The 17,222-nt window shown below is 36.8% G+C and overlaps 2 protein-coding genes across 5 annotated transcripts in view; one reads left to right on the plus strand and one right to left on the minus strand.

Moving 5' to 3' along the window:
- The window catches only part of pde5ab (phosphodiesterase 5A, cGMP-specific, b), a 93,818-nt gene extending 85,816 nt beyond the window's left edge, over positions 1-8,002 (plus strand). For all 4 annotated transcript variants that reach the window (XM_049482727.1, XM_049482728.1, XM_049482725.1 and 1 more), the window contains exons 17-21: positions 15-92; positions 253-316; positions 5,034-5,108; positions 5,259-5,342; positions 6,555-8,002. In XM_049482727.1, the coding sequence (XP_049338684.1) occupies positions 15-92; positions 253-316; positions 5,034-5,108; positions 5,259-5,342; positions 6,555-6,677 (424 nt within the window). In that variant the 3' untranslated portion in view covers positions 6,678-8,002. The remainder of the gene's footprint in view (positions 1-14; positions 93-252; positions 317-5,033; positions 5,109-5,258; positions 5,343-6,554) is intronic.
- A 5,103-nt stretch (positions 8,003-13,105) lies between these two features.
- mad2l1 (MAD2 mitotic arrest deficient-like 1 (yeast)) lies at positions 13,106-16,983 on the minus strand. Its single transcript, XM_049483061.1, has 5 exons — positions 16,825-16,983; positions 16,011-16,157; positions 14,627-14,747; positions 14,409-14,512; positions 13,106-13,419 (listed from the first exon to the last, which is right to left on the minus strand). Exons 1-5 carry the CDS (start codon positions 16,886-16,888, stop codon positions 13,247-13,249), a joined length of 609 nt encoding a protein of 202 aa, XP_049339018.1. The 5' UTR covers positions 16,889-16,983; the 3' UTR covers positions 13,106-13,246.
- Between the last annotated feature and the right edge of the window lie 239 nt (positions 16,984-17,222).

Raw genomic sequence — 17,222 nt, forward strand, 5'->3', positions numbered from 1 at the left:
TACCGCCACTGCAGGAGGAGAACGGAGTTCTTTGAACTCACAAAGAACAGTCAGTTTGTCTGGGAGGATGAATGCCACAGAGACTTGCTGAAGTAAGTAGGACTGAGACACACTGTCAATATGCCTATGAACAGCTCTCAGAACAGACCTTGCATTATTGCTGTTTTCTGGAGGTGAAAAAAGGCTGAGGTATTTTTTTTGTTTGGTTTTCTGATTCTGTGGTGACTCTGTGGTGTCATGTGTACATTGCAGGTCTATGCTGATGACGGCATGTGATATCTCTGCTATTACGAAGCCCTGGCCTGTACAAAAGAGGGTAAGAGAAAGAAAGCAATGTCATTCACATATCCTGTCAAGAGACGAGACACTATATTTGGTTTACAAGACAAGATCGAGGCGACATTTTAACAATAAATACAGTGGTATGAAACAGTTTGGGCAGCCATGATAATTTTCATGATTTTGCTTTATAAATCATAGGTTGTTCAAATGAGCAACTTCAATTAAATATATCATATAGCAGAAGAACACAGTGATATTTGAGAGGTGAAATGAAGTTCATATAGTAGGATTTACAGAAATTGTGCAATAATTCTTTAAACAAAACTAGGCAGTTGCATAAATTTGTGCACTCCAACAGAAAAAAAATACATCAATATTTAGTAGATTCTCCTTTTGCAGAAATAACAGACTCTAAACTCTTCATTTAGCTTCCAATGTGAGTCTGGCTTCTGGTTGAAGGTATTTTGGATCATTCTTCTTTACAAATCATCTCCAATTCAGTCAGGCTTGATGGTTTCTGATCATAAACAGCCCACTTTAAATCACACCACAGATTTTAATAATATTCAGGTCTGGGGACTGAGATGATCATTCCAGAACGTTGTACTTGTTCCTCTGTATGAACGCTTTAGTAGATTGTGAGCAGAGTTTAGGGTCAACTTTCTCACTGATTCTTGAACATTGTTCTCAAGAATCTGCTAATATTGACTGGACCCTCAACTTCAACAAGATTTCCAGTACCTGCACTGAACACACAGCCACACAACATGATGGAACCACCACCAAATTTTACTGTTAGTAGCTTTAAGTGTTTTTCTTGGAATGCTGTGTTCTCTTTTTCTGCCATGCATAACAACCTCCAAATAACTTAATTTTAGTTTCATCCGTCCACAGCACCTTATTCCAAAATGAAGCTGGCTTGTTCAAATGTGCTTTAGCATACCTCAAGCGACTCTGTTTGTGGCATGTGCTCAGAAAAGGCTTCTTCTGCATTACTCTCCCATACAGTCTTTCCTTGTTCAAAATTCGCTAAATAGCTGAAAGATGCACAGTGACTCCATCTGCAGCATGATGATATAGGTTTTGGAGCTGGTCTGTGGGTTCACTATGACTGTTCTTACCATCCTTCTACTCTGATTATCTGAGATTTTTCTTGGCTGCCACTTCAGGCCCTAACTAGAACTGTGCATGTGGTCTTCAATTTCCTCACTATGTTCCTCACAGTGAAAACTGACAGCTGAAATCTCTGAGCTTATGAGCTTTTTGTATTCTTCCACTAAACCATGATGTTGAACAATCTTTGTTTTCAGGTCATTTGAGAGTTTTTGTTTGGAGGCTCCCATGTTGGCACATGCAATTGGTCATTTTAACTCTTTCTCATAATAAGATTTACCTGTGAATGTAGGTCAAGGGTCAGTGAGCTTACCAAAACAAATTTTGTGTTCCAATAATTAGTGTTAAGGGTATTAAATTCAATAAAACGACAAGGGTGCCCAAATTTATGCACTTGCCTATTTTTTGTTTTTTGAATAATTGCACAATTCTGTAAATCCTATAATCTTCACTTCACTTTTTAAATATCACTGTGTTTATCTGTTATATGATATATTTAACTGAAATTGCTGCTCCGAACAACCAATGATTTATAAAGGAAAATCATAAAAATGGCCAAACTTTTTCATATCACTGTATATTGCAACATATTGAATGGTAACTCCTGTATCATGTATAATATCTCCACTTTTTTGCCAATACACAGCCCTACTACATACAGTATACCCAGAAGATGCATGTATTTGATAATATCACACTCTAAGGAACCAAAAAATACATTTTCCTTTTATATCTTTACTTGTTTACTTCTGTGTTACTCTTGTTTACACCTTACTTGTTTGTCTCTCTCACATGTACCTTTCTCCTTCTCATTTATCTCACACATCTTGCACTTCCTCTCTCTGTGCTCTCTGTACAGCAATTAGCAGCCAGGCTTGCTCATTAGAAGTGGGTGAAGCCACAGCTGTGCTCCTGTCAGCTTTATTTACCAACAGGCACACACACACACACAGACACAAATAGACACACACACACACACACGCTCAGGGCTGCTTCATTTCTTGACCTGAAAGGCCCTATGTCCTGCATTTTATTTATTTTATTCTTTCCTAGGTCCACTTCTGACCTTGCTGTGACATTAGTGTATTACTTTAAATTATTTTTTTAACCTCTATATAGATATTAGAATTAAACAGCCTTTTTCTAAGCTTACTTGGTGTTTTTAAATTAAGTAATGCCACAATGTGATTCAGTGGATTTACCACATTTTAATGGATTGGGTATAGACTATTATAAACTATCTATTTCCAATCCTTTGCTTTTACCATTACACCAGTTCTTGAGCCTTATCCAGACAGGATTAGTTTCCTGGTGGGTCCTCTGTGATTTTATGTCCTTCCGAAACGACCATGTATCTGTTTTTCTCAGACATGCTCTAGAAAATATACAGGCTGGATTATCTACTGTTTCTCGTCGAACTGCGTGGTCCTCCGGTAATTTTAGTCCCACCTGGACGATCTCTGAGTTTCGTCTCATTAAATAAAATAAAATAGCTATTTTCCACTGCTACACACCATAATTACACTTTGGGCGTGTGTTTCCAGGAAGAGCCACGTAAACACAACAGCGAGTGGAAATGGAGGAGCTACTGAACGCGATGTCACGTGACCAAAAAATTTGAAAAACTTACTGGTCCTCCTGTTTCTTTTTTTTTTTTTTTTTTGCAGTTCAATTGAGTTTTATCACTAAGTGTGAATAATTTTCCCTGGACGTCCCCCTGAGAAAGTAACCCGTCCTTATACAGTACCAGCCAAAAGCTGCATGACCCACCATTCCTCGATATTTATTTCATTATCAGATGTCCTTATATTTTCCTTTAGAATTTAAGTATCTGATATAATGCAGAACTCATTGTTCCATCAATAAATGCAAGCTGTCCTAGCCCAAATGCAGCAAAACAGGCCCAAACCGTGATACTACCACCACCATGTTTCACATGTGGGATAAAACTCTTGCTGTTGGAATGCATTGTTTTTTTCTTTCTCCAAACATAACGCTTTTTATTTAAACCAAAAAAGTTCTATTTTGGTCTCATCTGTCCACAAAACGTTCTCCCAATAGCATTCTGGCTTATCCACATGATCTTTAGCAAACTGCAGATGAGTAGCATGTTCTTTTTGAAGGTCCTGATGGTGGACTCATGAACATTAACATTGGCCAATGTAAGAAAGGGCTTTTGACATAATATGGTTCATTCAGATCTATACATGTCTAACTAGAAACAAAATAATTATCACCTTGTAATCATCCCTTTCCCATCCCTCCCTCCCTCACACACATACACACTTCAGCTGAGCTATCTTTAGGGTCTTTCCTCTTGATTACAACTGCCTAATTAACACATGACCCAGATGGCAGTTTAATAAAGCAGGTCTGATTAAGATGAAATCATCACATCCTGCTTGATGATTAGAGCTGTGTTCTGGTAACAACCACGAGGGAATATCAAGCTGTTTTCCTGACCTACTTTTTGGACAGCATGAAGAGCTAGCATGACTACAGCTTGTTTGTTGTCTTCTCCTGAAAAATGGTGATTTTAAGATCCTGAATAAGAGTTGGATTTAAATACCAGGTTTTGTTTACAGTGTTGAAATTAGTAAAGTGTGTATAAGCTTGGATGCTGTAGTGCCTTTTATTCTGTAGAAATGAAGATAAAAATATTTGTCATGTTGTCAGACTTGCCTACTCATTTGTTTAGACCCGCCCCCTTTTCACAGACCAAGTTTCTCAGACTGCCCTCATTTCATTGTTTTTTCATTCATTTTAAAATGAGTGCTAGTTAAAGCTGCCCCGCAGCCGAAAGAAATGTTATCAACGGCGTGGTGCGAGCAGAGGCTGGCTTTTGCGACTGTTGCCTCCCCCACCCCTCTGTGGCCGAGTGGCACCACTCTCCCCGCGGCATTGATAAGGTTTCTTTCAGCTAAACTAGCGCTACTAAACTCCTAAGCTACTAAGCACCTGCTTTGACCAGTGTTCTGTCGAGTTGAGCTGCCTTGTCAAACCGTGCTTCCCTAGTGTATATTTAAGGTCTCCGTAAATAGCAGAATCAACCGGAGATCCGATTTAAACCTATAGTTACTTATACAAGATAGCTAATGTTAACTATCTGCTGTGAACAGAGCTGTAATCTTTTTAGCAAACTGAAATGTCACTAACCTCGCGAGAACTGCCACTTGCAGCAGCCCGGCTGGCAGTTTTTGCGAGGTTAGTGACATTTCAATTTGGAGAGGCACAGGAATAGTTTTTAAACATTTTAACACGGGAAATTGATGGTAAAATACTAACACGGAAAGATGTAATGTGTATACTTTTCATTGTTAACTATCACTGGCTAAAACCAGAAGTGAAACAGATGAGTAATGTGCTAATAATGCAGTGATGAAAGCCATCCACAGAAGAGCAGGAAGCGCAGAGCTGTCAGGGTTGAGTAGCATTAGCAGGAGGGTAAAACAGTGAGAGAAGAAACCAGAAGAAGAAGAGCCGTAATAGTCTGAGCTCGCAGTTTGATAGATGGCCTGAATCTCAGAGCTACAAGAGGAAGAGAAGTGAATCAAGATTAGTATGAAGATGAGGATTTCCCGCAAGTCCTAAATCCTCCTTCTTTTCTTCTAAACACTTTGGTCTGCTTGTCTTCTCAGATTGCAGAGCTTGTCGCCACAGAATTCTTTGAGCAAGGGGACAAAGAACGAAGAGAGCTGAACATTGAACCCATTGTAAGTTCACTTCCTGCATTCTCTACATTATACAGTCAGAACAGAAAAGCCGAGTCAACAGCAGCATTAGACAGACGTCACCGCCACCTTTACATTTGCATTTCACACTCTCTTTCTCTCTCTCTCTCTCTCTTTCTCGTTCTCTTTCAGGATCTGATGAACAGAGAAAAGCGTGATAAGATTCCCAGCATGCAGGTGTCTTTCATAGACGCTATTTGCACACAGTTGTATGAGGTAAAAAGCATACTTTCTCAACATAACTAAAGAAATAAAAAAATAATAATAATTCTCTAAACTGATTTGTAAGAAACTAAAACCTCTTGCTTTATCTATTAAGTTTAAAGTACAAAACCTGGGTGTAGTTTTAGGTCCTCTGCACATGTATCTGGATACAAGAACACAAAAACAACTCTAAAAATAAACACTTGCCAGAGCATGACAACCCAGCACGGGGCAATAACACCTCACAAGGGTTAATGTCAAATTCCTCAAATGCAAGCATAACAGCCAAAACAGACCTAAAATATGGGGAAAAAAATATATATTTTTTATATGAATGCCACAAAATCTTCTGTATATACATATTTATCTGTAAACTATTTAGAGATTCCTGTGTGAAAGTGCTCTAGATATAGATATATTTTGCATTGTTGTTGTTATGATCATCAGCTTGTTTAGGGGTCTTTAGCAAAAAATACACCTTACGCTGCTTGAAACGCACAAAAGAGATGTACTAATTCTCTTAATTAATCATGGGTGTGTTTTGGGCAGGATAGGAAATAAACCAATTAGTGTGTCACTTGTCATTCCCTTTAAGAGGCAGGTGAGCTCTGACTTTGGTGCGTTCGTATCTTAACAGTAGCACATTTAAGGAAACAGCAATGTTATTTTATTTTTTATTCTGTTTATTTTCAAATTTGCGTCTATGTGTGTGATTAAGGAGCTAGACTCTTGACTGTTGTCTAGGTTAATTTCAGTCAATGGCGCATCTGTGTTGGCGCACACGGCAGAAATTGACCTGAACGCACCTCACTTGCAGACCACCACGCCCATCAATGTAGATATATTCATAAACTGCTGTTTTAACATCGCAGGCGCAAGGCATGAAAATAGACTGTTGACAGGGTGGAAGATAGCAATGAGCATGGCAACGTTCCTTGAGCAGGGTACCCCTTATTCTTAAAGGGGTATTGTGGTTCTCATTCTAAAATGTGTCTACCAGTATGAGTTTAAACAATAAGTGGGAATAATAACCAGACACTACTGAATAAACTGAATAGTGGCCAGTGATAAATGAGAATAGTGATAAACGTGGCCAGTTATGAAACTGCAGTGAATTTGTTGAAGTTCTTTCCTGTGCTAAATAATGTCTACAGTGTCTTAAAGAATGTGGTAATTTTCTTATTCACAACACTCTCTGCTCTTTCCCTCTTTCTCTCCTTCCAGACACTGGCCAGTATATCAGACTCCTGCTCCCCCCTGCTGGAGGGCTGTAGGAAGAACAGGCAGAATTGGAAACTCTTATCTGAGCACGGCGAGGAGGCGGCCTTACTGAACGGAGGACTTTAAACCCATAATTCATGACCAACACGGATCAGCCCATCTGCAACTGCAAGACAAACTCCTTCCTTCACTAATGAAGCTTAGCTGTGAAGGTTTAAGCAACTGATAATTCAGTCATGATTTCTGCTACACAGCGAGTTTGCAGTAGTGATGCACCAAAATCATTTTTTGGGGGCCAAAGCTAAAACCAAACAAAAGGAAACAAAGATTTCATTTTTTTTGGTTATTTACCTACAGTTTGCTTTTCAGGAAAGCTGAAAAAAATCCTAAAATAATTTTGTCATTGTGACCTAAAATCAGCTAAAAAAAATGAAAAAAGTCATTATTCTGTATAAAGATTTCGGACGTTTCGATTATTCCACTGAAAAAAACAAGTTCAGTTTGTTTTTCTGTTTTTTGCCATTTTCGGTTGCCAAATATGGTGCATCCCTAGTTAGCATTTAATGCAGTTTTGACTTGAGAATCAGTACAATCCTGCTGGTTACAACTCGCTCTGACGGAAGGAGGACTGCAGCACTGAAGCAATGTGTTCCACTCTATACAAATCAAAAGTTTGGCTGTGTCTGTGTGGTTGTAATCTATTTAAATCAATAACACAACCTCTCGTAGATTCTAAAAGTGAGGGCTGATTTACGCTGAACGCTATTGGCCTTGAGAATCAATTGTTTCCGCTTGTCTAGTCACTGAAAACTCTCTAAGAAGGCTCTACAGAAGGGAGACAGGCTCATGTTTCAAATTAAACAGCAAATAAAACACAAGAACTGCTTCCTCTAAACAGCATAAATCGGCATAACTCTGAAAGACACATACACGTGTACTCGAGCGCAGGGTAGCCATCACTTGCTTTGACCTTTCCAGGTGATATAAATCACTGCGTACAGTGCGAGACCTGATGAAAGAGAGCAAGTGAAGAACAGAAAGAAAGATTTTTGTGTGTCATTCCAGACTCTACTTAGCCTCTATGTGTGAGGGCGTTGATACAGAGCTCTATTTATTGTTTTAGGCCCGTCTTGGGCTTTATCTGTAGCTCACTCACTGAAACGACGAAACAGAGAAGTAGATGCACAAAAGAACATAACTTATTTCTCACTAAAGTGCACCATAGAGCTAAGCTAACATAGGCAACTGCAACCGTACACGTCCACTTCAGATATACAGAGGAATGTTTTCGATTTTTGTCACTTTGTGTTACGATTTTCACATGTCTTTTGTATATTTATTAACTTTATATCAAGTCTTGTTTTATGTGGTGAGATTTTTGGTTTCTTATGTCTACATGAAAAACTCTTGCATAAAACTGTTGAAGGGAAAAATATATATTTAATTATTCACGATCGTGTGCGTCCTCCCATTTTTTGTGTTCAGTTCTTTTTATTTACTTAATAATTTTGTTTAACTGAGCATCAGAGATAGTAAAGCACAAATCTTTCATTACCTTACTTAAGTAGAAATGGTGGTTATCTATCTTTTACTGTAGTAATTGCTTTTTAGTCGCCTTTTTACTTCTACTCCTTATATTTTCACACAATTTTCTGAATTTTCTACTCCTTATGTTTTAAAAACAGCCTCGTTGATCCTATTTCATTTCAGCTTGTTTGGTCGAGATACTTGAGAAAACCCAAGCTCTCAAAACATCCCATTCCCAACTAAGGTTTAATATTAAAATATTTGCATTGAAATGAATGCATTCATTTTCAATAGGCATATATGGACCTAAACCAGACAACCTAGTGCATCCCAATTTTTTCAACACTAACATTTAATAGGACAGTATAGTCATTATGGCTTTTAGGAAAAATGTTTTATAGGCTCCTGTGGCACAGTCTCATTTCATGGTTTCAAAATGTATTTGGTGGTGGTCTCTAGTATAAATGAATGCTCTGTAAGCCGGTTTTGAAACACATTTTACTCAAGCAAAAGTATTTTAAACTATAGTATCCATACTTCTAACTGAGTTATTGAATGTCGTATGTGATTTCTCAACTCTTGCTGGGCATTGCTATGACTGTAAGTTAGGCTTATTTAAATATGCATTTTCACTTCATCACATGAGGAGAAACAGGTACTTTCCTGCTTGTTATTTGAAGTGTTCAGTAAGAGCAAAGATGTGTCACGACTGATCAGCGGGAGTAGTAATATTAATAATTTACCTCAGAAACAGAAACTGACACAGTCTCATCTCTATAGCAGGCTTATCACACTCAAAAACATCTCTTATCACTGTGACTGGGGGTGACCGTCCAGTTTCAGTGTTTGTTAGCAGCATTAGCCTAGCAGCTGTTGTTCCACACTAGAGGTACACAGTATCCAGCAGAAGTGAGTGCACACCTTAAATTTCTGCAAATATTTTATATTTTGATCTTTTCATGTGGCAACACTATAGAAAAGAAGCTTGTTTAGCAATATAGATTTACCTGTATGAAAATAACTCAAAACATAGCCAAAAATCTGTAAATAAGTGGCGACACAAGCGAGTACACCTTACAATGCTCTTTTACACCAAAAGAACTCTAGTTCTTGAACTGTGGTGCTATTCAACGAACCAGCAGTTCCACCAGTTATAATGGAATCGTCAAAATGTCATATCATACTTCATCAACAGAGGGCGTTGCAGAGCGGCAGTGAAGAGAAGCGGTCCTGGTTCTGGAACCTAGTTTTGCTGGTGGAAACACGCCGAACAGTTCAAAATTAGACTCGCGAACCAGAACAGTAATGGTTCCACATCGTTGGAAAAGCACTATGAACTGAATCCAATACTGAAGAAACAGGAGTACATATCATGAACATATAATGTTGAATCTGACTTTTGGAGAAAATTTCTCTATTAACCCTTTCATGCATAGAGGTCACTACAGTGTACAGCTGTTTAATTTTTTTTTTCTTTAAATATGCTTGCAATTTTGGGCACTGCTGCATATAGTCCACTGTAGTGGAAGCTATTGCATCATCCTATACAAAAAAATCCCATTGGTTGGTCATTGTAATGGGAAAAAGAAGTCAATGAAATCAAGATGGCCGGCAGACAGGGAAAACCACCAAACACCTTGGCTATTTTTGTTTCTACCTTTTATAAAATTATATCACCGCAGGTAAAAAAATATATAATTACATCAAGTAACATCTAAGGTGACATATTATGTAAAGATTTTCGAAATTTTGATTTTATATTTGAGGGAATTGTAGATTAATCATCTGTCCACTTAATTGTACATCATGCATCATTAGCTATTTTTCAACTTTAATGCAATGTCAATTACTTCCAGTGTTGTTTTTTAAAATAATTCATATTGTTTAATGTTTTGGCTGTAAATCAACTTCTTTAATTGAGGAATGTCTGCCAGTACAGACAGTTGCAAGCAGAGAAGTAGGGTCAAGCAGTGATAGTGAAGGTGAGTCTGGAAATGTTACTGAGGGAGTTGAGGCTGAGGAACGGAGATGAAGGAGATGAGGCTGTTGAAACTAAGGGCACCCCAATATCCAGTATGCCCCTGGAAACCACTGGCCCCAGCTCAAGAAAGTATAAAATGCCAGCACACGAAGAACCAAGTACATCTGCATGCAGTGTCTTGTAGCTTTGTGCCCTGTATGCTTTGGCAACCATCATAGAAAATAGTCTCAGAAATTAGCAACAAGCATGATTTGACAGGAAATATGATACATGCTATAAAATACTATAAGAGAATATGCTCACTTAACAGTTCAGAGACTTGACAAGAATACAGTATGATAATACCAGTCACAATCAAGATTCTATAAGGTTCTACGGTTCAGAGACATTTTCTTGTGTCACAATATCCTCCTCAGTTCCACTATTCCAACAGAATACCATATTACAACTGTATAACTGAATTACATTTGTGTTTTTTTTACAACAAAAAATGCATGAAGTACACTTGAGTGGACAGATAAATATTTCTTTATCGAATAAAGATAGAATATATATTTTTTTCAAACCTTGTTTTACATCCCTAAGGATGTATAAAAACACTTAGAAAAAAAATCCTGACTGAGTTTATTATAATTCATGCATGAGAGGGTTAAAATGTATATATATATACAGAACTAAATGTAGCAATATCAGTTTTGTACTAATACAGTTCAGGCCAAATAGAATGAATCAATAAATTTATACTTAGAACTTACACAAGGATGCTTTTACAAACAGGTTTTACACAGAACCATTTACACCCAGTACAATTACACCCCAACACACTCTGGTCCAGGTGGTCTGTCCGTCCACCTGGAGTACTGCATCGGAGTATCCATGTTTTTGGACTGTGGGAGGAAACCAAAATACCAGGAGAAAACTCACATGGAAACTCCACCCAGATAGGGATGAAAGTGGCTTTGCTAAGAAACTAAACAAAAACGTAACCTTTTAAATATTTTTTACAAATTAGTTAGCTTTTTCAATTATAGGCTGCATTTAGCAAGGTACAATTGGTGACGGTTACTCCAGTGCTCGTTTTTTTCCTAGCACCTTCTGTTACAGGAAAAAGAAAAAAACTTCTAAACTTTCAGTGGAAGTCAATGTAAAAAGAGTTTATTTCAGGTAAGTTTGAAGTAGAGGTCTGCACTCTTGATAAATAGTTAAGAAAAATGATAGAGATAAAGGGGCAAAAACATGCGTAAGCGGGCAGGAGCAGTTTTAAAAAGCAGTCTGGCACAGACCTCTAGTTTAAAGTATTTCTATTGCTCCGTTCATTAATATTTTTTGGCACAGTGTAAGGGATGCTTTGTCTGTTCAAATTATGTAGTAAACATAAAATTGACAAAAAAGGAGATACTTGTTTTTCATTTGACATCAACGATATGGACTCAAATGATTTTCAGTTGATTTTTTTTTCCTATTTCTATTTCACCACGGATTTTAATGTTCCAGAAGCTTTAAACCTTCAGAAAATCCAGAGCCTGAGTAGCACATGAACAACATAAAGATATGACTTTCATACAGTCAGTACAGATAATACTGGACAAGAGCTTTCCATGAGTCTGACTTTGCACTACTTTCCATCTTTCTACTCCGTTTTTAAATCTAAAAAAAAAAAAAAAACTTCTAATTTGTTCAGCATACATGTACATAGCCATATTATGCATAAAGCCAGGAAAAATGCTCTAAAAGCATATTTAAATACTACTCATACATTCAAAACCACTACTATGATTGGGAACTAGGTCCATTAATATCATTGGCCTTAATCATTGCAGCACAAATTCATTCACTAATAAATGGATGATAATGAATTGTACAAAAACCCATATCCACGTCCTGATGCATGATTTACAGTACAGGCATCACACAGCTTCATTAATTTTCTCTTCTCATGCTGATCTGTCCAGCAGGTGCCTCTCTTCTCGCGCCTCTTCTCCTCTCAGCTGGACCATCAACAAGGGAGGCCTGCCTTTGATGTTTACAGAATGTTCAGTTCAAAGAGACATATACTCAGTGGTGGGAGCCCACTTAGATATCTCCCAATGAGAGACACACAAAACATGATGCAAACACATCAGAGTCTGATGAAAAGAAGAGCATTCAACCATTTTCATGTTTCTGTCTAGTGTCAACCAAAAAGTCAGTTTTAAATCTCTGCAGGTTTTAATGAGTAATTTTCATTTAATTAGTTCAGACAGCATAATATTATTGGGTAAATCTCATGTTTCTAACTAATGTGTCCTCCATTGCTCAGTCTTATTGTGATATGAAAATTTACCTTAACACAGTTAAACAATAAGTGGTCGGTGTATAAAAGTGACACACTGAGAATCTCAAAACACTGCAAAAGGTCATTTCCAAACCAGTTCTGTAACAGTCCTGGTTTATTTTAAATACACCCTCAAAATTACTATACATACAGCCCACTACCAAAAGCCTGGCTAGCCATAGGCAAGAGCTGAAAATCCAGTAAAACACAATAGCATAGTGCTAGGCAGTTGATCTTTATTTACAAAACTTTAATTACACTATGCATTAAACAGTATGTAACCAGGAGACTCCCCCACTGCTGATATATTTTGGTGATATTGCCCAGCACTACAATAGCAACTTAAAAAAGTACATGGGGGAGCCTCACTAACCTAGACTCGAGACTCTTATGATGGCTGCATCACATCAACAATAGTAAATGCAGTAGTATTATTCCATTAATTACCATTTCACAAACTGGTATCCTTAACTGCAAACATAAAACCATACTGAGAACACTGAATAAAGATTTGGGTCATTTTTATGAAAGCACTTATTATGAGCAGGTGCAAGTCATGTAAAAGGTCATTAAAAAGCAGTTGGAATTTTTCATTCATTCTGGCATTTTTGTGCTTTTAAGAACAGATTCATACATTTTCCCGTCTCCCAAGATGTTGATGCCACCTACTGACCATCTACAGTCATCGCATGCAGCCTAAATGATAAATGCAATAATTAAGAAGACCAAATGTTTGAACTGGGTCAAAGTAGGGTATTTATTTTCCATTTTCTGGGGGTACAGAAATATAAAACCTCAGCAAATGGGGGGATTTGAGAACATAGAAACATCACAAATATGTACAAAAACAGACAAAGTGAGAAAGGAATATGGTTACATAGAGTTTGTTCTTTTGTAGGCCACCATACTGTTGACTTTGTGGATCGATGTAGTGAAAGACCGGAGCCGCACTTCCTCAGATTGGTCGATAAGTTGAGGCCCAGATTCCTCCCATTGCTCTGGAACCTCCAGATCTTTGTCTGTGTAGATCAGGAGGTCAAAGGCACCTGTATCAGTTCAAAATAGAATGTTTAGTGATGCTCGCTATACACTTTATTAGGAATACTTCTACACCTACTTATACAGTACATAAACAACATGGTGTTGATCACTGTTGTAACAATGAAGAGCATTCACAAAACCACCAGCCTCTGCTAGATGATGACACAAAAAACTTCTGTGCTAGTGTTCACAGAGGGGAGCTCAAAAAGGTATCTGTGCAACACTAATAGCACACTAAACTACCTTGCTAAAAATAAAACTATACTACATGGATGCAGTAAGCTGCCATGATAATATAAAGCTTGACAATTAAAGCAGAGCTAATTTTTAAAAATATAATGAAGAAAAAAACGGTTATTTTAATAAATTACTAGAACTGCAAAATTAATTACCCCACATTTTTTACCCCAATCAAAATCTCATACTAAAAATAACCCAGAAGGAATGCAACGATTCACAAAAATCATATTTGGACAATATTTAGCATCAAACAAAGAGTCTTTCTATAGCACTATTTTCATATTAACATGCACTTACATATTATCCTTACTTAGTATTACAGTAAAGTTACTGACTTTACTCTAATACCTATCTATAAACCCAATAATCTATATCTATAAACCCATGTAGTAGTAATACAGATCTCTCTCACAAACCTGTATTTATGTTTAAATTTTGGTTTGAGAGCTAGTTGTCACTACACTTTACCAAAACTAAAAAAAAAAAAAAAAAATATATATATATATATATATATATATATATATATATATATATATATATATATATATATATATATATATATATATATATATATATATATATACACATACATACATACATACATATATACATATACATACACACATTTGCCATCCTATGTAACATGGAACATTTGCATACTTTCAACCACCATGTTTCATAGTACAAGTTAAATATAATAGAAACAAAGAACGTAATTCATGACACATAGTTAATGAGAAGGTAGAATACTTACATGCAGTTTCCAGTAAAGGCAAGAAGGTGACAGTGGCTGTGATTTGTCTGATGACAGAACGGATTTCTTCCTGGATGGCTTTTATAGACTTTTCTCTGGGAGCACTAAAATACGCAACACACCACAGATCAGATTAACAACTGCACAAACTTTCACCTGCAGATACTTCAAATAATATAAGGACAAATCTACTGACATTTCCTCAAATATAATAATACCTGCTATCCTTTGCAGTCTTGTCGCATTCAATGTCAAACTGCCATCTCTCCAGGACTTCATTTGTCTCAAGGCATGTGATCACCACCACCAGCTTCTGAACTGTGCAATCAAACAGCCACTCTGTGGAAAACAGGTCAGTCGTTTATTGATAAAAAGCAAAGATCAAACAATATTATAATATGAGTGTATTTTATTTACAATTATATATATATATATATATATATATATATATATATATATATATATATATATATATATATATATATATATATATATATATATATATATATACACACACACACACACAGTACAATTAGCAGTGAAACAGTTGTCATGCCACATAAAAAGATGATAATGGACTAAAAACTACAATGTATCTATACAAAGAAGAAAAGAAAAAAAGAAAAAGATATCTGGGCTGGGAGTTTAATCAAATTAATTTGATTAATGAAATTACTGTTCTAATGCAATTTTCAAAATGGGATAGGTATTTAATTGTTGAAAGTAAATGTGAAAGCAATAATTCATTGTGCACTTTAAATAGTGCTGTTTGTTTATAAACTGAAGTTATTGTGAAATTGTTATTGAGAATCACATACCTTTGAAAAATTCAGATTTTTATTAGATAGATAGATAGAGAGATAGATAGAGATAGATAGATACAAAGATTATTACTTGTATCTAGGGTTATATGGAAGACATTCCATGTGGCACGGTGATACAGATATTATGGATTTACTATATTATGTGGTTGCATTTTAAAGTGCATATAATTAAAAAGTTACTTCATTTCAGTATTTTAGCTAAAAATGTGAAACTCATTATATACATGTATTACACACAGAGTGATATTTTTTAAGAGTTTATTCTTAGTGTTAATAATTAAAAAATTAAAAATCAGTATCCCAGAAACTTAGAATATTAAATAAAGACCAATTGATGCTTTTGGCAGTGTAAGAAGTGTGCCAAGTCCAGCTGGAGTGCTGTATGGTTTTCGGGAAAACACTGAAATGATTTCGGACTTGATAAAACAGTGGAGCAACACCAGCAGACTCTCCAAACCACCCAAACCAGTGAAGAGGCACACAGTCCAAGCTGCTTGAGGTCTAGTGTGAAGTTTTCACAATCAGGGATGGTTTGGAGAGACATGTCATTTGCTGGTGTTGGTCCACTGTGATAAATCAGGTTCAGGTGTTTTTTCAGGAAAATCGTACAGCACTACATGCTTTCCAATGCTAACAACTTTTATGGAGATGTAGATTTTTATTTTCCACCTTTATTATTATGAGTATTACATTTTGAACTGAATTACTCAAATAAAGTAACATTTCAATAATGTTCTATTTTTTAATGCAGTAGTAGTAGTGTGAACAGTGAGTCTACCTTTGAGCTGTGTCACAACGTTGGTAAGGTAGGTCTTTAGCTTGGGGTCTGTAGTGAGCTGAAGACTCATATCATACTGTGTGACTCTGGAGAAAGTCTCTGCAGGATAAATTCCTCTCTGGTACAGGATACTGTTGATCCCAAACGCTGTATAAAAAAACACACAGTGAACAAATATATACTTTAAATCAGTCAGACTTAAGTAATTTAGTAACTTTTTAAATGATCATTACTTTGTCTAAAGCAGTATGTGGTGTTAGCTGTGGTTGTACAGCAGGCCATGCAGAGGAGGATCAGCCATTTATTTATAAATAATGACGAAACTGGGGCTTTTCGACACATGACCACAAGTGTAATGTAATCTAGTTAGCTAGTTAGCTAACAGACAACTGTACGGGGAACCTTGTCATAAAACTATACAACTAACTAGCTATGTTAACTCGCGACTGCTGTCGTGCTAAAACACTGACAACCGAACCCACGTTAACGTTAAAAGGTTTGCACAATTAAACACGCCCTCCGCCAGTTTAGACTCCGTTAAAAACACGTTTCACCACGACAAAAAAGAGGCTTCTCAGTGTTTTACCGACCAACTAAATGTAGGTTAACTAGTGTCCAGCGGAATTACTGTATATAAATTAAACGGAGTCGTGGTGGAGCTATTTTAACGCTAGTTAATGTTAGCTAAACTAAGCTAAGCTAACTGTTAGCTAACCTTGTCTATCTAACGTTACACACGCAGCCAGTTTACAGTTTAAAGACGGTTCATCCCCGGTTCTCTCAAACAAACGGACACAATAACGGCTCGACTTACAGAAAAACTCCGCCACGAGCTCGGCGCTGCCTTTCAGCGTGATTCCCTGCAGTGTTTTGGACATGGCTCTGCCGCGATTGTTTCTCTCAGCAGCGCTGCTCTCTGTGTTTCACCCGCCGCTCAGTTTGAATTCAGAGCGCGTTTGAACTGGCGCGCATGCGCACCATCAAAACACACAGCGCAACGCTGATGACGCCATTACGCACAGCGTCAGCGCTGAAGAGCCGCTCTGTTGATCCATAACGTCTTATCACTTCAATTTTCTGACTGTTTCATAGAAAATAGAGCATAGAAACATAGAAAATTAAGTATAAAACTTAATTAATTATTTATTTATTTATTTATTTATTTATTGTATTTACTTTGGTGAAGAAGAATTTTTTGTTGTTTTTTTTTTC

This window comes from Astyanax mexicanus, chromosome 8 (genome assembly GCF_023375975.1).
Source record: "Astyanax mexicanus isolate ESR-SI-001 chromosome 8, AstMex3_surface, whole genome shotgun sequence".
Taxonomy (NCBI): Eukaryota; Metazoa; Chordata; class Actinopteri; order Characiformes; family Acestrorhamphidae; genus Astyanax; species Astyanax mexicanus.